Below are 24,609 nucleotides of genomic sequence, written 5' to 3' on the forward strand. Positions count from 1 at the left end.
ATGAAAACTATATAACTAGGAAATACACTAGACGCTAGAACATTTGATTCACTTAAAAAGCTGATCCAAGACATAAGTTCCATTAAGAATGACCTGCATTATGATTCTTTAGAACTATAAACTACTAGACAAATACTAATAATAATCACTTGTTTTAAAGGAGCAAGGAAAGCATAATTTAGCAAACATTTCTTAAAAGCAATCAGGAAAAAAATAAAAGGATATGGAAAGCACTGGACTACATTATAGTCCCAACACTGATTAACTCAGGGTGTGACCTTTAACAAATCATCTCCTCTCGCTGAATCTGTTTCCTTGTTTGTAAAATGAAGAAATTGATTTTATGTTTGAAGTCCTTTCTTAGGCACATAGATGTGCTTGGTTTATCATCAGTGTTCAATAAATATTTGCTGAATAAATTATTAATTTTAAATTTAACAAGCATCTTCAAATAATTAGGAAGTAAAAGATATTTTTTAAATTGGAAAAATACTTTTAATATGGAGATGTCTTTTATGTCTTTTTATTGGAAGAATATTCAGTTTTCTGTGGTCTGAGATCAGTCAAAAAAGTAAAAGAATAGAAAGCTAAACAGTTTTGATTATGGACATTGAATGTAAACAAAAGAGATGTGCTTTTAAGTGAAGTCAAAGTTTTTGCAAGCATAACCTGCAGATGTTCTAAGAGAGCACAGAAAGTATGTCCATATTCCCACTGATTTGGTTTAAGAGGACCAATATTTACTTACAAAGGAAAAGCAAACAGCTATTTTTTCAAAGTATACTTTTTGGAAATTTTCTAAAAGCTATAGATGGAGCAGGCATGATCCATGGTCTGCCATTTTGTATTTTAAGCTTATAACAATTTTATAAAATTCAATTATTTGAAATTATTATTTGAAAAATAAACTCAGAAAAGATGAATGAGGTTACTATGTATTTAACCAAGGAAGAAAAAGTTTTATTTAGGATGTCACTATGATAAAATGTTCAATATAAATTAAAAATAGGAAATTGAATGTAAGTGAATATTCACAATCCAAATCTCAAGTCAAAGATTCAAAATAGAAACTAACATTAAAATGTACATGGGAAGAATAAACACATAATTTTGATTCAGCTATCCAACACGACAAAATTATATAATTTGTAATTGACTTTCCAAAAGAGAATCATGTTATCCTTTATTTCTTCCCATAAATCTCCCCAACCAAAATCTGACAAGTGTGAGAACAATAAGGATCTTTGTAGTCATGAGCTCTGAACCAGGACGTGGTTCTTCCACGGTTGATTCAAGTATTCTGCCAGGTACGACGGGTGCAGCAGGGAGCCAAACTGGCATGGTTCATGCTCTGCCCCAGAAAGCAGAGACAGAAAAAGACCCGGCACGAGAAGCTGCAAATACACATCCTGCTGTTGTGGGGAAGTGTGAGATGTGGAAGGAACCTGGAAGAGGCAGATCTAGATCCGGGGGCGGCGAGGTGGACACCATAGGGTTGGAGTTGGTGAAGTATTCCTGGACGCAGTAACTTTTCAGTTAGGACTTAAAAGAAAAGTAAGTAAAGGCGAAGAAGAGGGAGGAGTATCCCTAGAAGATGGGAAAAGATATGAGGCTTTAAGAAAAATTGAAACAAAACCACTATGATAGAAGCAGGGGAAGTAAGGGGAAGAGTTGTGATTGCCTGTGGAAGGTGAGGGAGGAGTCAGAGTTGTGATGAGTAAAGGAGGTGAGTGGGGAGGGAGGAAGAGGCTAAACTTTACTCTTCCCTCAATACTTATAAATATACATGGGAGACTAACTGATTTATGAGCACACTATAAGGAAGAAAGGAACAATGAAGGGAGAGGGGGGAATATATACCATTGTGCACACGTGCCTTGAAGTCTCTGTGATACAGACAAATAAAAAGTTGAATCTTACTACCTGGAACTCCTTGAGATGTCTGAATGGACTGAAGAGATACCTTTAAAAATGATCAGAATATGTAAATAAACTGCTTAAGTAGATGCAGTTGCTTAAAGAGTATTCCGAGGAAGTATAGAGACTGGGAGTTACCTAAGGGAAGTCTTTATGGTATAGAGATGGGACCACAGACTACGTATATGGGGACCGGTGGGAGGCGATGGGTTGAGGATATTTATCGGCTAGGCTATAAAAAGGGGTCAATAAGGTACTTATACGAACTCCATATAATCTAGATTCAAAAGATCTCAGAAAGCTTTAAAGTAAGATAAAAGTTTCAAATTGTAATACAAATCATGATATCGATGGATAAGAACCAAAGCATTAGAGAGTGAGTGACTGGCCATAAAAGTGAGTTCCTGAAACAATTTTCGGTTTTGTTTGGTTTTTCAGTTTTGGGATGTTTTTTCTATTTCATAATATTGCCACTAAACTCATGAATTTTGTGTTAGTTGCTAGAAAAATCAGCAATGTAAATTGATCCCTGTGTAATATGAGCTAATTCACATTAATTATCAAGGAAGTTAAGTAAATTATTTAGGGGTTATTTCCTCAGGAATATTTTCTAAACTGATTTCTGGTTTTCTTTTCCTCATATCTTTAATTTTTATAGAAATGATGGCACTAAATGACAATGAGACAATATTTAGTCTAACCTGAAGTGTTTATTTGGGGATAATTCTTTGGCATTTGTGCATGTTGAAGTGCCCGACTGCTAGGTGACTAACCCTTGGGCCAAGAGTGGCACTTATTTGTTGCCAAAATGATAAAAATAAATAAACATATGATCAGCACAAAGAAATGCTGATTTGCACTGTCCTTCCCAATTAAATTGAGTTTATTTTGGAAAAGAGAAAAATTTCTGCTATGGTTAGACAGGGAGCAAGAAAGAATACAAAGAGAACCATAACACGTGGACGCTGAGAGGCTGTAGGACAGAAAGGAAGGGGGGAAGAAGCTCTGTGCCATTCTTGGCAGTACTATGAAGCAGCCGGTACTCACGGCTCCAAAACACAGGGAATAGACCATTTTAGTAATGAAGTCTGGTTCTTTCTTCCTTACCTTTTCCGTTCTTGTGCTTAGATTCAGAATTTAACTCAATACAGCCTTTTTGTCTTTCTTTTCTTCTGTTCACATTAACTTTTTCTGTTTATTTGTTTCTGAATGTATTAACTTACTCTTAGGGGAAAAAAACTTCAAAGGGCTAAAAGAGCTGGCTCATTTTGTGTGTGCACAATAGCAAAAGGTTATCTCTTTGCTCCGGCATTTTGAAAGTGTTGAAATAGTTGGTATTTCACCAACTAATATCTAGAAATAAAAATTCACCTATAGTTTTTTTTAACCAGATGAGAAAAAATATTATATTATCCAATTAAAACCATAAACGTCAGTAAAGTGTTTATTGAAAACTATGCATTTTGAATAATATAACACAAGCTCTAAATCCAAGTGTAAGTGTGCAAAAAGTAGAATAGTATTGATTACTCACTTTAGATTTCAGGGAATACATTTTTTTTAATTGTCAGGCTGAATGAATGAATAAATGAAATGAATAACGATTCTGATAAGTTTCTCATCCAGGAGGGAGAAGAGATCAAAATTCGATTAAAGGAGTTTTACTGTGAGGCTAAGTGCAGGTGGGCTGGTGCCTAGGATGGCTGGCAGGGGTAGGGGGAGGAAGTTGGATTTTCCTTGTCGGTTTGGGAATGAGAAATTGGCAGGCTATGGCATGCTTGAAGCCACCAGGATGTAACTATGGGAAGGGAAGCTGGATAAGGGGAGTTACTGCAAGATTGTAGCTGCAGGGGCCGTAACTGCCAAGGGTGGAGGTTGGATAAAGTGAGCTACCACAGGAATGCAGCTGCTGGAGGGTGAGCGTGGGTGCCAGGACAGTCATGGGGCTGCCGCCTAAGGGGGTGGGGGGAAGGGGTAGGGATTTGGTTTCGCAAAGGGCCTCTTGGGAGTTATGGGGTGGGGTTTATCGTAACAGATTCCATATTACAATGAACTCAAAGTGGTAAATAATCCCATAAGCATTCATGTTTGTCTTTAAATTCTCTAAATAGTATTGTACAAAGGTTTTGATACCCTAATCATAAATTTGTCTGGGTGAGTTTTCTATGTTACCCAACTAATAGCATCCTGGATAGCAGAAGAAAGACAATTTATGATTAAAATGTTTCTTTAGAATAAGCAAGCACAACAATAGAAATTGAGAATTGCCAAGAAATCAACCTCATACAGCAAGATTTTATGCGTATAAAAGTGTATATTTGAATACAGGTGGGTTTTAGAAATGTAAATTAAAATAGCTATAGCCTTTCTAATGACCGAAATATTGCTACCAGTGAACTCATGGAATATATATTATATTAACTATGCAAAAATGTTTAATCGATGCCTAATCTCTTCTAATATTAACAGTAAATCTTTCATTTACATGCAGGAATATATTGTCTATATTTTTCCTAGCATTATATAATCTCTCTTTTTGCATGTATACCTGAGACAAGTGATTTCTGACCATCTTGAGGATTCTGTAAACACCAGGTAATTTACATATCATATTTACCAGAGGCTCTTGTGCTTAGACCACCTTGTGCATTACCTAAGTTATTTTAAGTTTAGGTCCTGCACTAATGTATCAGGGCTGATGTTTACATGGCCTTATTAAGGCTATTTTTCCTGATAAAGAAGACTGGTTACTAGTAATTTGTTAACAGGTGTATATGGTCTTTATAAGACACATACCACAGAATTCTTACGACATCAATGCTATAATATCTATACCCATATCCATATCCATACAGTTATGTTGAAATCTGTAATGCTCTTAAAAGATGAGGTCTTTTCTACTGCTACAATTGTACTAATCTTGCATATCCAAGGAGATGTTTCAGGAATACGAATGATTCAAGCTTTAGGATTTAAAAAATCATTATCTTGGTTCCAGATAAAATAAGTATAGCCAAAAAATATAATGTCTGCTTAGAAGTATTTCTTCAAGTTTCTAATTATTACTTATTGCACATATGACACATTACAAATTTGTATTCCTCTTTTTGTTAAACCAAGAATGACACTTTGGGAGCTAATTAAGTAACACAAATTAAGTCAAACAATATTCTAAAAATGATTGAGTTTAAAAATAAAAAGTAAAGCACAATTGAAAGGATTATGGCGATTAACCATTTTAGGCTTTCTTTTACAGAACACATCCTCATTTTAAATAAAAACAAATGTCTATTTTACTGTTAGTATTCATGTTGTCATGTTGTATTTATTGTCTAGAATAGATGTTGCACTTAAATACTACTTTCAGATTTTATTCATTCCTAATAGTGTGGTCTCACCAATATTCATATTTAGCTCTTCTGAGTGTTTAATATAATACCTTTAGTATTCCATATGTGATCTTACTTAGCAGACTTGTGTTATTAAAATGTATATAATGGCACACAGAACATTTGGAAAATCCACATAGGGACTAAACAAGTTTATTTGTTGTTAATATTCAGCTAGTCTACCTTGCACATCCCCTGCATTAACTGTCACAAGAAGGAGTAGTTGCAGATTGTTAAATTTTAAGAACCACTTATTTGGTTAAGCCGTGATTTTATTTATATAGGATAGAACTTATAAACTCTTCCTGCATTAGTTTGGACTTCAAGCATTCAATTATACACATTTACTGTGTCCAAGATTCAATCATACATTGTTTAAAATTAATTATTCCTTTTTAATTGCATTGTATAAACAGAAATGGCCTGTTAATTTAAAGAAAAATCTATCAGCACAAAATGAAGTCACTCATATAAACAAGCAAGATGAACTTGACCTTGTTTGAACTTGTTTTGATGTGGCCCAGATGGTAGGCTACATGCTTGAATAGCAGGCTAAAGCTGAGGAAAAACTCATATAGCAAGATCTAGATTTATAGCCTTTTGCAAATTCTTACCTTGTATTGTCCTTTCAGCATCTGTTCTGCCGCCACTGCGGTCAGCTTCTATCTCTGGGGTCAGAGAGTCTAAAAGCACAGAAAGGTAAGAGTGACACATATTTCACTGGATTCCTATTATCCTTAAAAAAAAAAAAGCAACCTGTTACTCTGGTGCTAAATTAAAATAAGATAATCCTTTGTCAGCTTTTAAAAATTGAGCAAAGACCTATAACTATAAGAATTTTCAGATGGCTTGAAAAAATGAGTAACAAGAAATGTTACTTAAAATGGAACATTTAAAAATGTTCTTAAAATGGAATGGGGAGTCTCAGATGAATATTTTGGCATGTTTTGGTAAAGATAGATTTGGTTAATCAGAGAAGCAATGCCAGCTCACAGACACTGGGGTTAAGTACAAAAGAATATACCCACCTATAAAAGAAATCATTTCCCCAACACATGGGACTCCTCTGCCCAACACACTTGGAGCAACAAGCATAGTTTAATGAATCACAGAAATAGAAATACTGAAAACCACAGACACATATCTAAATTGTCCTCTGAGTATTAAAATGAGTTAGTTAGCCATGCATAAATATATACTCTCTTACCATTTAAGACCCTGAGGCTGTCTGTTGAAGCCGCCTGTTTTAGTGTTTGCTCTGCCTGCTCACGCCGTTTTGTCTCAAATTCAAGGGCTTCCTGCAATTTTCTCTTTGCCTTCTTCTCCTTCTTTAGTCTCTTTTGAACTATGGCTAGAAAAGAGTGTACGTACATTAATATTTTTATGTACGTATACGTATACGTATACGTACGTATTTAATATTTTTAACTGTTGTAATGTTGCTAATTTAAAATGATTGGTGCTCTTTATGTATACATTTTTCTCTCCAACCCCTGCTGGACTGAGTCTCCCTATACAGAGGAAGTTCCTCCCCAAAAAATAACTTTACCTAAAATAAACACAAAATAACATTCAAGGAGGCCAATTTTCATTTTAGCCTTGAACTATTATATTACAAGAAAGCCTTTAATTGCCACATATAGAAATAAAATTTAATGGAAAATTAATTTTAGCAAATAGTTATAATTACTGATAAAGGAAACCTGATTAAATGAATTGTGTGGCTTAGTTCTCTGTGTTTGAATCAGACAGCAGGTTAGTACAAATCTTTGCAAGCATGCTTCCTATCTTTTCATGAGATGCCAATTTTGAGTAACCAATGGAGCATTATCTCTCCGCCAAAGCTTTTTCAAAAACAGTGATAAACCCATGTTACAATTATTATGTTTTAATAATTCTTTCTTGAAATTTTAGAAAATATAATAAATATGAATATATATGAGGAATCAAATACTTATAATGATACTTAACATAGATAAGCAGAAAGGTTTTCTGTATGAAGCTATTATAATTTTCTCAGCAATATTAATTTCTTCATGGCAATTTATATGCACTAAGACATTTTTAAAAATTATCATACTTTTACTCCACAGGTATCTGGTAAAGTGTAAAACTTCAGTGTGCTACTGCTAATAATAATGCGCTATTTATATAAAAAAGTAGATTATGGTACAAAAGTTGATTATGATTCACTTCTATCCCACCTGAAACTTTAAGCATTTTTTATATGTCATCAATAACAAATCACAAAATTTCTTCCCAAAATGCATATTAACTGTACATTCATTATGACAATTGTTTTAATATTCACAATATTTATAAGGTAAATTCTCAGCATATGGGAACCACACGTTTTTCTTTGACAAATTTTTTGATGACTGATAAACATTGTGGAAGTGAACGTGACAGAATCAGTATGAGAAAGTACTTTTAATAGAGTTAGTTATAAAAAGTAACATTCTAAGTCCATATTTGATTTCTTACTGCAGATTAAAGAACAATAACACTTTCACTTAATCAATATTTGGCCAAAATATAAAATAAGGCGATAATGGTTCTCCAAGTAAGAATTTTAGTTTCAATTCTAACTCCTACATAGCCTGTTTTATAATTATTAATATTGCCAAGAAGCAAACCTTTAACTTGCTGAGTATTTTGTTGCTGGTGTCACACATTAACAAAATATTTTTATTCAAGATGTACATTGGCTACAATCTTTAAGATGAATAAATAAAACTGATTTCAAATGCTATTTCCCTTGACTAGCAGTGTGGAAATCATATGCTTACATTAAATTATTTGCCTTCTATTTCCCTCTACAAAGATGATTGTTTATAAATAAGTCTCTCTGAGAAGAAACAGTGATTTCTGAATTATTTATCTGGGTTATACATTCCATGGCACTAAAAGCTCAATACTTAGCGCCTTGCTATTGACTGCTCTGTTTCCTTTTATGTGATTGAATCAAATGGGATCACCACGTTCCCTCTTCAGGGTAATAACACTGCTTCAATAGATAAATCATTCATAGCTAATTATTGATAGCTATTATCTTTAATTTATTATTCACAATTAATTAAATATGGGAGGTTCATGGTGTGGTCTGTGAATGTTTTGCCCTCTAGTGGTTAAAAGAATAAAACAGGATGCAAATCCTCCAAAAGGTCTGAGGCAATAAAATTCTGAAAGTCTCTCAAGTAACCAGATGATTACTTTAAGAATTCAAATATGTACCTTAAAGTCCTTTAAAAAAGACTTCTTTGGGTGAGAAAGAAATCAATATGGTTATCTCATGGCAGATGTTTCCATCTACTGAACTCTTTGACCAAATTACTTTATTCACTTTGAACACATCCCATGACCTTGTTTGGGTTGGTTTGATACCTTCCTGCATGTGAAGTTACATTAGATAGAATTGTGCCGCATAATTGGGTAGACAGCTTCCCAAATTGACCTCATCCCAGAAACCTCCTAGTTGCTTTCTCATAACAATTAATAAAAGAGCAGTTTTAAAATGTCCCTGGCAATCATAAAGAAGAAGAGTAGGTGAAGCATTTATATTGGATACTTAATAAATTGGAGAAAAGGACTTCCCCTTCTAGAATACTTAGGAGAATCTTATAATTGAGGCAAAGGGGGAGTTGAGTCTAAAGAAAATGTTCTTCAATCTTAAACGTAAAATAAACACACTTAAATATGAATGACTCAAATTATCTATAGATGCACTTATCAGAGATTCATAGATTGATAATATATTTATACTCAATAAAAATTCATATTGATTTATACTGTGAATATGTACTTGATCTTGTTAGATGAATGAAAGTATCCAGGAAGAGAATTATGCAAACATTTAGCTTTGGTCATTTTTGTTCAGATTTTCATTAATCTTCAACTTCAGTTATTGAGTATCTTGCTAAATATGCTTTGCTTTAATAGTCAGCATTTTGTATATCAGTTTTATGATCTTAATTCTTAAGCTTTTCAAAAGACAATTATGAATGAACATAAAATTATTCTTCATGGCTGCCATCTTGTCAGCACTCATTGCTGTCTTAAAGAAATTAATTTGATAAATTCTACAATCAAAATTATGATTAATAATACAATGGATACCATCAACTCCATTAAGCAAGAAGAGAAAAGAAACCATGTACTCTGGAGAATAAGATAATAGGCCAGAAATATAATAAGCCCAAGATTCAAATCCTGCTCTGAACTTCAGCTACACCTAAAATAACAAACTACAATCTCAGAATAAATCATCAAACATAGCATTATAATATTAAGTATTTTATTTAAATTATTAAATTATATGGAAGTTTGGAAATACCTCTATTCTTTTGCTCCATAGCCAACTGCTTCTCAAGTGTTTCCCTTAGTTCTCTTTCCCTCAAAAAATCCATCTTCAGCTCTGTCTTTTCCAGTTGCACCTGTTTTTCTTGAGCTCTGGCATTATCTATGGCAACTTTTAAGAGCCCCTGGATAGATGAGTAAAAAATAAGAGGAAATAAATAAATAAATAATAGGGAGGGATAAGGAGTTAAAAAAAAAAACTGGGTAGATCTAAACATTAGTTGGTCAATGAAAGGGAGGGATAACGAGTATGGGAATGTATGATTTTTTTTCTTTTTATTTCTTTTTCCAAAGTGATCCAAATGTTCAAAAAATGATCATGGCCATGAATTCACGGCTATGCAATGATATTGTGAGCCACTGATTATATACTGCGGATGGACTGTATGTGTGCAAAGATTTCTCAATAAAATCATTTTTTTAAAAAAGAACCTCTGTATAAAAACAGTATTGAGAAAAGTAATATTTTGGTTCAAAGCACATTTCATTCATTTTTTTTATAAAATACCATCATCAGATTCTTTCATTCATACTGTATATTCACCTTGCACTCACCAGGACAAAACCTGTAAAGCACAACACTTCTAAATCTAATGAAACTATTTTAGGAAGACAAATAGCTATACCATGTATATACAACTGTTTCTTATCAGATAGAATATCTAGACCCAAAGCTAAATGAAGGTAGCATACATGCTCATCTCAACAATATGAACTGTGAAGAAAATCGGGCTGAAAATGTTTCACACATCATCACTGGGCACGTTTTATGCACCTATGCGTGATTCCAGCAGTACCTACCCTACCTCCAGGAGCTCCGTCTCTACCTCTCCCTACCTTGACTGCACTAGACAAGTGGATCTTTTGGTTCTTCGACATACTGGTTTCTTTCTGCACCAGGGACTTAGCTCTTACTGCTCCTCTCCCCACGCTCTCCTTGGGTGCTGTTCTTCTGGATCTTTGCATGGCTCACATCCGTATTTCATTTAATTTTCCCTCAAAGTCACCACCCAAAGGAACCTTATCTTACTACCCAACTTAGAATAGCCCTCCATGTCCATCTTGCTACTCTATTTAAATTCTTCATGGCATTGATCTTAAGCAATAATGTCATATGTTTTTCTTTATGCATTTTTTGGTCTTCTCCACTACAACGTAAGCTCCATGAAGGAAGGGATGTTCCCTTGTGTTCAGCACTATATCCCCAGTGCCCTAAGAGTATATAGCATTTACTAAATGTTAAAAATTACTTAAAAATTATACTAATCCTATATTTATCTTGAGGTATGTAATACGTTTAAACGATCTAAAACTTAATTGCTTAAGAATGTATTTTTAAAAATCATTCAAAGTGGTTGTAAGAAATGGAGAATAACTTTTAGCAGACTATATGACATAATAATTCAAAGAGTACATTGTAAAAAAAAGTTTATTTACTTGCAACTAATTATGGACTCTTTTAAATATATAATTTGAAGTACTATATGCTTTTAAAAGGAATTTTGTACTGTTTTGAGATTTGTATAAGTAAGATTACTAGACTATATTAAACATATAAAAAACATTCTATGACTTGTTTTTCCTTAGAGGCTTTTGACCAAAGTTACTTGCACATATTAGTGCTAAAAATTCTATCTTCATCAATACAGCAATACAAAACACTATACTGAAGTACAAGATATTTTACCTTGGTCTGTGAATATCAGAGACTAAAATTTTCAATAGAAATAATAAATGAGATGAAATTTGGCACCATTTGTAGATAATCTCTAGGATGTGACCCCTAGCAGTAGGCAACGTAATCAGTTTGATCCAGGAATTTCAAGTCAGACAATAACTTGACTTGACTTGACTTGACAGATCAGTTGAAATGAAGCCTTACTTAGCATGTCACAAGCCATTTTTAATCGTTAAAAGATACAAACATTGTTTCATGTTTATTATATTTATTATATCGTATTTGCTATGCTGACTCTGTTCTTTCCATGGTGTAATTCTTGTGATATGAAACAAGCTGGAAAAGGAATCCTATGTGGCAGTTAGCCCCACCCACTCTTTTCTTGTTTAACAATAAGACATAGCTGCTAAGGAAACTCCATCTTAAATCTGTTCAGCAACATCCTGTGTATATTTCTTCTTCTCTGGGAACAAACAATTAGTAACAAATGAAAGAGATCATTACATCAAGTGCCCTTTTAGATCACCCCAATTAAAACTTTAGTTTAGCTGTACTTTAATTCTGAGATACCAAATTCTAATTTTCTGCTCTGATTGCTCTTGTTGACTTATCTTTGAAAGATGTACTCTCTGTGCAATGTCTAGAGATTATTTAGCAAGATGCCAATGTTGGCACCACTTAATGTGTTGATTGGTTGTATTATCAGTGGCTGTTTAAAATAAATTACTATTAAACTATTATTGTCCTTGGCTGACAAAACACCATATTTTGGTGTTCTTTAAATAGGAAACATTCATTATGAATAAACATGTTGAATAATGTTAATGCAACTGATTTGTGTAATTTTATATTAATATTCGTTGTAAAGTATAAAGTTGCTAAGAGCATTTATGTTTACTGTTTTCTTTTGTTCCAGCTGCTGTTAATGTCAGTAATGGTAATATATTACCTATTTCTGCTGATTATGTCTGAAAAATATTAGCGTTTGGGATACAAGTCCCTCTGGAGACTACTTATAAGCTATATAAAATTAAGTTTCATTTTTAGACTTTGAATCAGTACATATCAGTAGGAGTCCAATGTGAACAAAAATCTGCACTAGAGCCAAACTGATGCATATGCAAAAGTATGTTATTGCCAGTGACGGCTCTGCTGCAAAAAATACAGAAAACCTATTAAATTTCAATGCAGCAAGAGGCTAGGAAAAGCAATACCACGTAGTGTTCACAGCATCAACAAATCATTAGGACATCATATTAACCATCAGTGATGATAGTACGCTCAGATTTGTGTGATTTCTGTAAATTTTCCAGATAGAACATGTGCAAAAGTTCATGCTAAATGCTGCATCTCACTTGGACACACAGTAGCCAGCCATGTGCTGTGACTACAATATGAATTAGATACAAGATAGAAAGTTTTAAAAATAAATTCTTTTACAAAGTCTCATTATTTTAAAGTTGAATAATGACAATTCTAAAGAAATGCATTTTCTCTCTTTATTTTAAGCTTACTGTACGACGTGGGAGTAATAACAGACAATGGCTGAAAAAGTGGCCTCAAATTTTCTATAAGTGAGGCACAATTATCGTCATAATATACAAATATCTTTGTTTCCTAAAATGACTTATATTGTAAACTAAATTATTTTTTCCTCATTTTTTAGAGAAGAAATGAGTCTAAATTATTCTTTAAAAGTACTGGATTCAATATAGGAATAATTCTACCATTGCTATAGCTTAGAAAGTATAAATATCTGTGTGCGTAAGAGGACTTTAAATAATATTAGTTATGAACAAAAACATTTAGCATGCTAGTTAGATTTTAGCAGAAAAGCTTCTCAGTCCATGTGTGTATTTATACATATTTATCTTAGAATCAGATGAAAAGTAAGGTCTGTGAGTGCCACTGAAAAAAATTTGTGCCCATGCTCAAAGAGTATGTGACTTCTAACAAGAATAAAATGCCACAGTGAAAGGGGACTTTAGATATCATCCAGGCTAACAAAAACTATTAAGGATAAGAAAGCAAAGATCCAGAAGGATCAGAGAACTTGTCTAAGCTCCCGAACTAGTGAGTTGACTAAGCCTAGATCGGGATTCCCCAGCTGTTTAGTCTTCTTTGTTTTTTTTAATGTATTCCTAGTCCCTTTCCAGGAGAAGAAGCAATCGTGCCCCTTGATACCAGGACCTTTTGTAGATGGATAAAAATGAAAGAACAGCGTCCACTGATACATTTTCACAGAAGCTCCTGTGACAAAAGACACGACCACAGTTAGTTTAATGTTATAGTTATTCTTCTCCAAAGTCAATCAATGAGAGACTCCCTGTCAAAAGCACTTCCAGGTATGAACTCAGCTTGTGACTCATGTGATAACACGTGTTTTATGGTGACACAGGCTCTGAAATCAGCCTGTGTTTCAAGACTTCACCCACTACTTGTGTGTTCTTAGTCAAATGGCTTAACTTCCTCCATTTTCTCATCTGTAAAAAAGGGGATAACAATGAAATCTACCTTTTGGATTATAAAAGAAGATTCAGAGTAATAGGTATATAATTAGCATAGAAACCGACACATTACAAGTGTTCAGTAAACATTAGGTATTGGCATTATCAGTACTGCTACTATTATTATCGTCATTCCATGAATATCATGTATGGTCCAGGTTTTGAAGAGGTTAATGTTTTTCTCTCCACGACAGTAACTGTGTTTAGGATATTGGGTATATTTTTTTACTTATTATCTAGAGTCAAAAACCAGTAATGGGAATAAAGGAAAGGGGAGAAGAATTACAGAATTCAGTGCAGAATTACGATAAAAAATAAAATATATAGGATCAATATACCTGTCAGAGCCTACCCATATTTTGGAGCCAGTGTCCCCTTTTCTCCTGGAAAAGTTTTCTTCTCATTTTTTTTAATTATAGTACAATTAAAATTATTTATTAATAATGTGAATGAACAGACTAGGAATTTCTTTTATAATGTATAAAAAATAAAGGAAAATGATTGGCCATGACATTCAAATGTAAAGACTTGAAGATGGATAATCAAAATATTTGTCTTCCCAATTAGTCAAATCTTTTATTTCCTTTTCCTCAAACACAGATGTTGATGTTGAGACTATTTCTTTGACACCACAGTTGGATTTTGTCTATTTATTAGACCATAATAAATCAATTCTGTACCGTCATTTATTGTGATGGTCTTAATATCTCTTTTAGGTCTTTCTTGTTTGCTTACCTCCTCCACGTAGACAAGCCTTAGTCAACCACAACCCGATCACATATTCCCTCATGGCACACAGTCTACATGCTGACCACACACTGAGTGAACTTTTACATTCACTGCCTTTATTTTCATTTCTCCTTTTGACCTATGTACTCATATTCATTATACTATATGCCACCGTAAATCTTCCTCGTACTAAGATGGATAAAGTAAATTATTTGCTCCCCTTCCTATACACCAGCACGTTCTAGTTATGATCTACAGCAGGAAAGCTCAGACTGAGAGCTGGTGGCTGAAATGTCCCTCTAAGTGTGTTCAAGAACGTGGTAGCCGATGTCGGAAGGTGTCACATCAGTTAATTGACACTAAAATCTCATTTTCTCATGGAAGAAACTCTATGGATTTCTCCATGGCATGTCTGAACGAAGAGATCACATTGAAAGATTGCCCCCAGTGAAAAAATCCATATAAAATAAATACAAGCAATACTAAAAAGCAAAATCTAAAATGTACCTACGTTACTTGCTGAGCTGAAATTGCTATCCTTGTTGGTAGATATCTTAACCCATTACTCCTTTCAATTTCTTTAACAAATGTCAAGAAAGAGCAGTATAACTCTAGTAATTAATAAAAATCCGGTGCTCAAATTTGTATATGCAAATACAGCTTTTTTCCTCACAGTTTTTCTTCTAAAACATAATGAAATAATTATAATAATTCAATAATGATAATGGTGTCATGAAGGCACCATCTGTATTAATCCCTACAGATTTAAAAATTCAGAATTGTCAAACTATCATTAAATTAAATTGTGGGCTATTAGAACAATAACTCCTTAAATGCATTATTTTGAAACTTTTTTTTACATCAAATCTAAGAAAAAGAATAGACTTTATATACAATGTTTAAATATAATCCAATGTTTTGAAAACTATAATCCTGGACTGTTTTTTTCACTAAAATAATAAAGATACTTAATACATCTTTTATTTTAGAGACGAAATTGTATGATTTGTATAATTTGGAAAATCTAAACAATTTTTAACAATTCTTTTTCATCACATACTTTCATCACATAAAGTACCTCCAAAGGAAATACGGAACTTTAAATTTAGGAGTCAAAAATCATGCTACCATTTTGAAACAGAATCCCATTATAATTGAAACTGCAAAAGAAATTAAGGAAGGCAGAATGTAATTATCCAAATTAGAATTTGGACAGCAAACACATTTATACTGTATGCCCAATAAGCCAGGGTCATGACTGTTTAAACATTCTATACCACTCCTAGGACATTACTATAATTCAATAAATGTGGCAATAAAAAAAGAACTAGTTTCTGCGACCTTTTGTAAAATGATGTGAAACCATTACTGGCCATAAAATCCAGTATATGTGTGTATGTGTGTGATACTGCGCAGAGAACTCAGTAAGATTTTTAATCTTTATAGTACCTTATATAGGCATATGTGTATGCAGAGATAGAGGTGTACATAAATATATACATATAACACCTGCATACACACATACGCATGCATATATGTAAGACGTGAGCAAGCAAAATGCGTTTTATTTACTTATTTATTTTTGGTGTGGGGGAGGGGCAATGCATGGGCCTGAAATCGAATCCAGGGCTCCTGCAAAGTAGGCAAGCCCTCTACCACTGAACCACCCATGCACTCACAAAATTTATTTTTATATTTTTATTTATTTATTTATTTTGCATGGGCAGGCACTGAGAATCAAACCCTGGTTTCTGGCATGGCAGGCAAGAACTCTGCCACTGAGCCACCATGGCCCACCCTCACATAATTTATTTTTAATGAAGCATTCTTATTGTAGAAGATTTCTTAACTTTATCAAGCCCAGATCCCTATGATTTGGATAGAAATAAGTAACTGAGTTATTCTGTTGTCTTTACTATCATCCTATTATCTACTCCTAATGAAATGCCTTCTCAAGTCCTGGTTAAAAAGGAGAGTACATTAAATCTAGGATCACCTTCAAAAAATAAATTCTCTGTCCAAAGTCTGTATATTTTTAAATGAGGTTTTCTTTTTTTCTTTTTTTTTTTTTTTTATGTGGCAATAAAAAAAGATCTTGTTCTTGTTCTTTCAAGAAGTGAAGTGATGTGGAAAAGGGTATACTGGGCCTGGGTGGGAGAATGAATACAGGTTGTGCTATTTTCCTAAACAGATAGTTCTTGACTTAAAGATGTGATCATTTACGGTGAGAGATTCGACGTGTAAACCCACTCTTCAGATAAGCATGCTGGTTTACACTGATGAACCCAGAAATGTTTCTTCACTGAAACAAATTAAATTCCCACTGACCTGATTGAAGTGATTTTAATTAGTGATAGATACATACAAATGAATGGAGAATTTTAAGTAAATTCTTAGCTTTTGGCTTTGCTTCTTATGGAGTTCTATGCATAAGAAAAAGAATTGTTCCCTCACTTTTTGGAAATACACCTTCAAAACTATTGAAGGATATTTTCTGAGCACATTTAATTTAATAGAGAATTTCATTAAAAACTACCTCATAGAAAACAATCATGTGAGTCTAATTTAGAAAAAATGTCCTATGTTTATTTTTAAAATATAATCAACTATTTGGCTATGATTAGGTTTAGGCTGGATTGATGATTTATTCAATTACTGAGATATAAAACCTTAAAGTTGAATATATTTCTGGAGAGTCTAATTACATTAGTATTAAAAATGCCATATTAATAGATGAGGAGATATGTTACATTAAAGGCCTTCTGTTATGTCCTTGGAGAGGTAAATAAAAATTAATTACATTTCTATTGGGAGAAAGTTTGATATGGTAGCAAATGTGTACAAAAAAATTATCACTGTGGGTGGAGAGTCAGAGTGAAAATAAAACAACATACCAGCAAGCATGCCTACTCCAAATATGGAGAAATGGATGGCAAAAATCCCCATCTGTGAACCACATGATCACTTCTTGTGTGGGCAAAAAAAATTATGCTTTCTTCTATCCCAAACACTCTTATTATCTTGGCTTCATACTCTATGTTATTGTTAACTGTGAATATCTTTGATTCATAATGTACTGCACGTAAAATATACATCCTGAGGGCTACATAGGAAATCCGTGGAAAGTTTTGTATGGCTTTTGAAGTCTATTCTTTGAAGAAACTCTATTAACTGAAACAAACTTATGAAAGAAGGGATTTGGGGGGGATTCCTTTATATTAGACATATTTCAGTTGACTAAACATTATTTCCTCACTGGAAGGCCAGCAGTTTAAAAATAACCAAATATTTATTAGAACTGTGTGCCGTCATTTAGTAAATCAGATAAACTTAAACAGCTAGATTTATCCCATTAGTTGGCAGTAAAGAGAGCATTTAGGCAGAATGATGTTTTTTTAATGCCCCTATCACTTTCATCAAAGTTTTTATTGTGGCTTAATATATATATATATACATGGTTGAATATTTTAAGCCAATTTGATTAGTGTAGCAAGTTTAAAATCTCAATTTCTGTAAAAAAAAAAAATTAGTACAATGGTTTAGTCAATCTCATGAATATATTAAGTTGGAATAGTATGAATTTTGGAAAAACCTATAGCTGGGTCATCCATGTTCCTTTCTTCCAGATTGCAAAAGGCCTACCTGTATGTTAGTCAGAAGGGTCTCTATGGAAGACAATCCATCAGGAAACAGAAAAGGAGATGGAAAACCTGGAGGCAGTGGTTGTCCATGCCCAGTGAGAGAAAGTTTGTCAAGGCTGTCTCTTGCAGTTGGTGTGGAAAGCGGGGTCTCATCTGTATGTGATTGAAACAAAAATATAGAACAAGTTACGCTTGTCTGTTTTTATTAGACCTCAGTAATGGCTTCCCTAGTGGTTTCCAGAACATTTATTGCAAATTGGTTCCTGCTATCAGGAGAAAATGCTTTCTGCTGAATTTTCTTTAATGAAAAAGCTGTGGAGATACAACAAGATAACATTAATGAGTAACTTTATAAGCCTTTTAAATGCAGTCTCTAATGAGACTGAGTTTACAGTGCCATAGAATCTTTTTAAAACAAATATTATCTCATATATAGTTGTGATAATATATTCAGGCTGACTTTATGGCACCTTCCCAATTATCTCATTTTAGTTTATTCTGTTTGGATTGACAAAAGGAGATTTCTAGAATCTGATATAAGAGAAACGCTTTGTATATCAGTATGCTTTCTCAATTAACCCTTCCTTTATATTAGTGATTTGCTCAAATAGTCTTAAGATATCTACAAAAGAACAATTAAAACTTTCATCCCTCATCTAAAAAAGAAAATCCAGAATCCAAATACAATCTTTCTAGACTAGAGTGAAATTGTTCAATGTCATTAAAGTTAAAGCTCTAATTCTTTTGAACTTGAACATAGTTTTCTTTCAATATTGAAAAATGATAGCTTTTTATACCTGAAAAAGCAGTTTAAGGAAAGGTAGTAAAATACATTTTTTTAATTTTAGAACAAAATTTAGAAAATCAAGTATAAAACCCTCTAAAATAAACTAGTCTCTATCTACTGAATATTCTTCAACATATTAAGCAATTGAGAGTAATGCCCCAAATATTGACTCTTCTTACTCTTACAATGAAATTTTTATATTCAGTTCTTTATTATTTAAACATTTTTACTGTTTTATATGAGCTAGATACCAGTTGTAGCTAATTTTAGTTTATTAGAATCACAAATAAAATTTCATTCATGACAGGCTTCTCAATTTTTTAAATGTTTTCTTATTTCACCCGAGGAAAATTAATCAGAGTAATGTATTTGCACAGCGCTGATAGTATCTCTCAATTCTGCAAGTGGCTAAAAACTTCATCACGCTTGCCTTTATGCTTATCATTTGATTCCACTGTTCTCCTTGATCATTCCTTTATTTTTCATTACAACTCTCCTAACCATACAACACATTTTCCAATTACCTCTCTCTGGGCAGAAATATTATGGGAGCCACCACACTTTCCTGTCCCTTACTAATGTCAGAACATGTTAAATTCATCTAGCTCACTTTCCTATACTTCTAGTTAATGAACCAAAAGGGAAGAAAGGAGGGGAGAGGGTAGTAATGGACACAAGGCTTTCTATTAACGGCACTCTCTGACACTCACAGCTCTGCAGTTTCTCCTTCCACTGCCCCCTCTGTTAACTTACAGATAATCAGAGGCAGCACATACTTGAAGAAGAAACCCTGAACAAGCAGCAAAAGGAGGACTACCATCATTTTTTATTTTAGCATACTCATCACAAGGATTAAAAGAGAGACTGTGGAGCAGGATAGGGCTATGGTACAGCTCCCGTGATCAAGGGGATACTGGACACTATGTGCCTAAGTTGTCATAAATTACTCCTGCAGACCAAGGTTGCCAGTGTTTCCCTCATAATAGTTCTGAAAAGGCACTTGTTAAACATCTATGTGCATGTGAAATTGTTTAAAAATGGAGAGCAATATTTTTCAGTCAGTATCACCTTAACTGTCACATGCTAAAGAAAATGTGGCTTAATAGATCACGGGGATAATAATTGCTTGTCTCTTGAAGAAAAGCATAGAACCAGATCACCACCTGAGGTTGCTTTCAGCTTTAGAGTCTTTGATTTCACAATTCTTAAAAATAGCCCATGAAAAAAAAAACATATCTATGTCTCACACACACACATTACTTTTAAGTTCCATTTACCCCATATTTTTTAATTCAACTTCAGTACCTTTATGCTTGACAATATTTGATTGTCATGTGAATTCATTTTTTCAATCACTCATTATATAGCTAATATTTATTTAATATAGATAACATACTAGACTGGGTTAGAACTCTGAAAACACAATCTCATCTAGACTAGAGATATCAATTGGTAAACAGCTAATTCCTATAGTTAGTAAAACTTTCGTCCTCCATCCCTACTCCTTTAGGCATACCATTCCCCTAATGAGTGAAATTGTTTGGAGTGTGTGTAAATGTGTGCAGATACGTGTGCATGCTTTTCTGCACTTCTTTCAATGGAATACTCATCTTGGTCCTTACAGCTCCAGCTACATGTGAATAGATTATTATTTGACATAAAGTTATATTCATTCACTCATTTATCATTTTATATAGTGGAGGATTTACATAAGGCCACTTTACCTCAATACACAGCAATAACATTTTGGGTAGAATGACTGTTTGAGAAACAAACATAAAAGGTGATTCCAATGGTTTAAGTTCAACACATATTGAAAAGAAGACAAGTCAAAGATCGAATAAACATAAACAAAAATAATCTTTCAGACCTCAAAATCCTACTCTTTGAGAAAAGGGTGTCTTCCTCAAAGATTGCAAAATTGAGAACATAGTTGTTTTTTTTTCTTTTGAAATAGAAGAGGCCTTTCATAGTCTATGTGTTCTAAGAAACTTAAAGTAAAAGTTTGAGATGCTGGGCAAGAAGAGAGTTTTGACAGCACATAATCTCCACTGACTTCAAGTAGAGAATGAGAGAATGATGACTAAACTTCAATGCACAAACCTTCTTATCCCAAGTTGACTTATCTGTACATATTTTTTTAAATATTCACTTTAAAATGAAGTTAGCTTGTCAGATTCCATGATATTTTTATTCTTATAACATCTGACAATAACCTATTTTTATACAGTTTACTTTTTAAATAATTTAAAATTATGGATAAGTTGCGAGAATCGTATGGAGAATTTCTATCTACTCCTCAACAAATTCACTGTTTACATATTTGCTTTATAATTCACTGTTTTCCTCTCCCTCTTTTTCTGCATATGTGTGCACAGATTTTATTTGAATCATCTTGCCTTTTTAGTTCTTAACACATCAGTGTGTATTTTGTAAGTACCAGGACATACTTTTGCATAACCACAGTACAAAATCAGTAAAAAAACAACAAATAGAGTTCCATTGTTTAATCAAGAATCCATGTTCAAATGTCATTATCTATGAGATGATTTTTCTGCAAGCAATTAGACAATAAATAAATATGTCAATTTACTTGACAAGTACATAGAGAGCATTTTTATGGGCTCGTAGTAGGCATGCAGTAGCCTCTAAGATGTCTCTGATGACTCCTGAGCTCCAGTTTTTCATCGCCTGTCTAATCCCTTTCCCCTGAGTCTCAGTTGAATCTAACAAATAGACTACAGCAAATGTGATGGAATGCCATTTTCTAGATTAGGTTATAAAACGTCTGTAACTTCCATCTCCCTCATTCACTCTTGCATTACTTGCTCTGGAGCAAGACAGCTGCCAAGTCGTGAGAGAGCGCTGTGGAGAGGTACACGTGACAACTGACTGAGGCCTGCTAAAAGCCATGTGAGCTGGCTTGAAAGCAGATTTCCCCCAACCCACTCAGCTGAGCCTTTAGAAGCTGCAAACTAGCCCAGTAACTTGACTGCAATTCATGAGAGACCTGGGGCCAGAATCACCCAGCCAAGCTGCACCCAGATTCCTGACCCCAGAAGCTGTGAGCTAGTAAAATTCAAATGTTTGTTTTTAAAGCCATTAAGTTTGCAGGGAAATGTGTTAAACACAGCTATAGATAACTAAAACAGTGCATAACATGTTTGAATACTTGGTGACATATAAAGAAAATGCCTTAGTGTCCAGTTAGTATCAGCTACTTTGGCATGTACCAACATCTTCAGGCTTCAATTTCCTCAGTTAAAAAAAAAAAAATAGGTGAACAAAACAGACTGTGAAACAGCATCTAAATGCAAAGTTTCAATATTCTCCATTATTTCTTAAACAACCATTCATAAAAAAATACTTAAATGGAGATACCACATTAAATAAACTGACTGGAGGGTAATAATGCATCACTTTGGAATCAGATTCTTCAATATCTTTTTAATTATGAATTTCAAAGACTTATGAATATCTGGGCATTATCTGAAAAAGAATGAGTCACACAAACACCAAATTACACGGCAGGCTGTTGATTACTTAGGTTTACAAAATACTTTATAAAGATCCCTAAATTATATTGCTTGATCTTATCAAATTCAAAAATCAATCAACCACGTATAAGACAGGCACTCTAAATATCTAGGACAACAAATAGGATGTAGCTTAGGCTGCAACTTCCCAGGAGTAAATTAAGCACCTCTGAATGCTGCATTAGCATGGATAGTTCTCTTTTAACTACTCCACTGCTGTAGAGGACTAAAAGTTATGCTAGTTCTCTAGAAGAGTTATTGTCATTTTAAAATTCCAAAGGAAGAGCAGTTATTAAATTTAAAGGATGCTTGATATTTTGATTTAGTGACAGGGAACTAGAATGATTTTTTAAAAGAAAAGAAAAAAGTGCATATCACTATCTAATAAAGGATGATCTTTTGACAGAATTTATTGACGAACATTTTAATAATTATATGACATTTTAACAATTTTAACAGCACATAATCCATTAACATCAATTAGAAAAGAGGTAATTTAAAGGAAAAGCAGAAGTGGGTGCAAAGACAAGAAAATATTTTTAAAAATCCGAAATGACTAAAGTATGAAAAACTGATATTTTTTCTTCTCATCATTTTATCTCATCATTCTGCTCATCTTTTAAGATACTTATCAATAATTAGAAGATTGATGGCCTCTGTAAGAAAAGTTTGCATTTATTTTCCCCTCCAATCTTATCAGAGCTAACAAGTTAGCAGGATATCCTAGGGACAAATGTCAAAAAAAAAAATTGGCCTCCAGTCTTAAAATGTTTTCTTTCCCGTTAGTAAAATCTAATTCAGTAGTTAATTTCATAACCAATCTCTTTGAATTTGAATTAAATATTCTCTTTCAAATTCTTCTGTGTGTGTGTGCATATGTGTGTGTTTTGGTCTTTGTCTTTTTAGTACACAATAAATTCCAAGTAGGAAAACAAGCATTTTTAGAAAACCATGCATTCCAAAGGGATTCCCACTTATTCATCTTTACATAAAGCAGATAGTGTCCTTATTAAAATGGAAAAATCTCCATATTTAGTGTTTACAACTTCTCTGGGAGTTTACACAAAATTCTTTATTTCTAAACTAGCAAATTTTTTTTGAAATTGGCAAAAATCCCAGAGAATATGGTGTTTTTACTAAATGTGAATATTATTAATAAACACATGACTTTTTCTTTGTCATTTTTATACATTCCCATCACAATTGTGTAGAAAGTTTAATTTTTTGGTGTTTTTGTAAACTCAGTCACATTCATTATTCTACTGAGGTAGAGGAATAAATAAGTTAAAAAATTAAGGATTGGCGTTTTAAAAAAAAGTTTGAAACGTATTCCCAGATGTAAAACACAGTCAATTAATTGAGCTCAAACATAACCTCAATCCTGGCTCGTTCCTATTTTGGCATCATGAGCTTAATTTGACAGTAGAAATTAATAATACAGCTGAATAATGTGGTTTCAGAATGTAATCTTAAATCAGAAAATGGTCATAAATACTTTTTTCTGTTTTCATCTGCTCACAAAATAAGGAATCCCAAAACATCACAAAAAAACTTATCAACTTGACTTCCATGTATTTATTCCGGTTCTCATAATATATCAAGAGCAATGTTTCTAAAAATATTTCATTATAATGCTGTAACAATTGTGCTTTCATCAGGTAGTAAGGATGATTCTTTCACACAATTTTGAACTCACTTTTCAGAAGCTGAATTTAAATTTCTTCCAGAATTTTTTATAAAATTGCCATCTTAATAATATAATCTATGTGATACAACCGTGGTAAAATCGAAAGCAAACCAGGCTAGGTCCAGCAAGTGTGATTTCAAATCTTGACTCTACCAGGTACTAGCAATTAGGAGAACAGAGAACCCATCTCTTACAGTTTACGAGATATAATCGGTTTATTTATTTACAAAGGGATTACACTGTGCTTTGTAAAATATAAAATGGTTTGCGAATACTAAGTACAGATGAATAAATTAAAAATGGCTAAATATTTTGCAAATTTCCTTTTAGAAACTTTATTTTAATCGGTTATAGAGGGAAAACTTGCTCTTGTACCATAAAC

General features: G+C 33.2%; 1 protein-coding gene across 2 annotated transcripts in view; it reads right to left on the reverse strand.

The window, feature by feature from the left end:
• The window catches only part of DACH1 (dachshund family transcription factor 1), a 428,125-nt gene that overhangs the window by 32,007 nt on the left and 371,509 nt on the right, over positions 1-24,609 (reverse strand). For both annotated transcript variants that reach the window (XM_077158405.1, XM_077158404.1), the window contains 4 exons: positions 18,219-18,370; positions 9,640-9,787; positions 6,514-6,657; positions 5,921-5,989 (listed from right to left, as the gene is read on the reverse strand). In XM_077158405.1, the coding sequence (XP_077014520.1) occupies positions 5,921-5,989; positions 6,514-6,657; positions 9,640-9,787; positions 18,219-18,370 (513 nt within the window). The remainder of the gene's footprint in view (positions 1-5,920; positions 5,990-6,513; positions 6,658-9,639; positions 9,788-18,218; positions 18,371-24,609) is intronic.

This window comes from Tamandua tetradactyla, chromosome 4 (assembly GCF_023851605.1).
Source record: "Tamandua tetradactyla isolate mTamTet1 chromosome 4, mTamTet1.pri, whole genome shotgun sequence".
Lineage (NCBI taxonomy): Eukaryota > Metazoa > Chordata > Mammalia > Pilosa > Myrmecophagidae > Tamandua > Tamandua tetradactyla.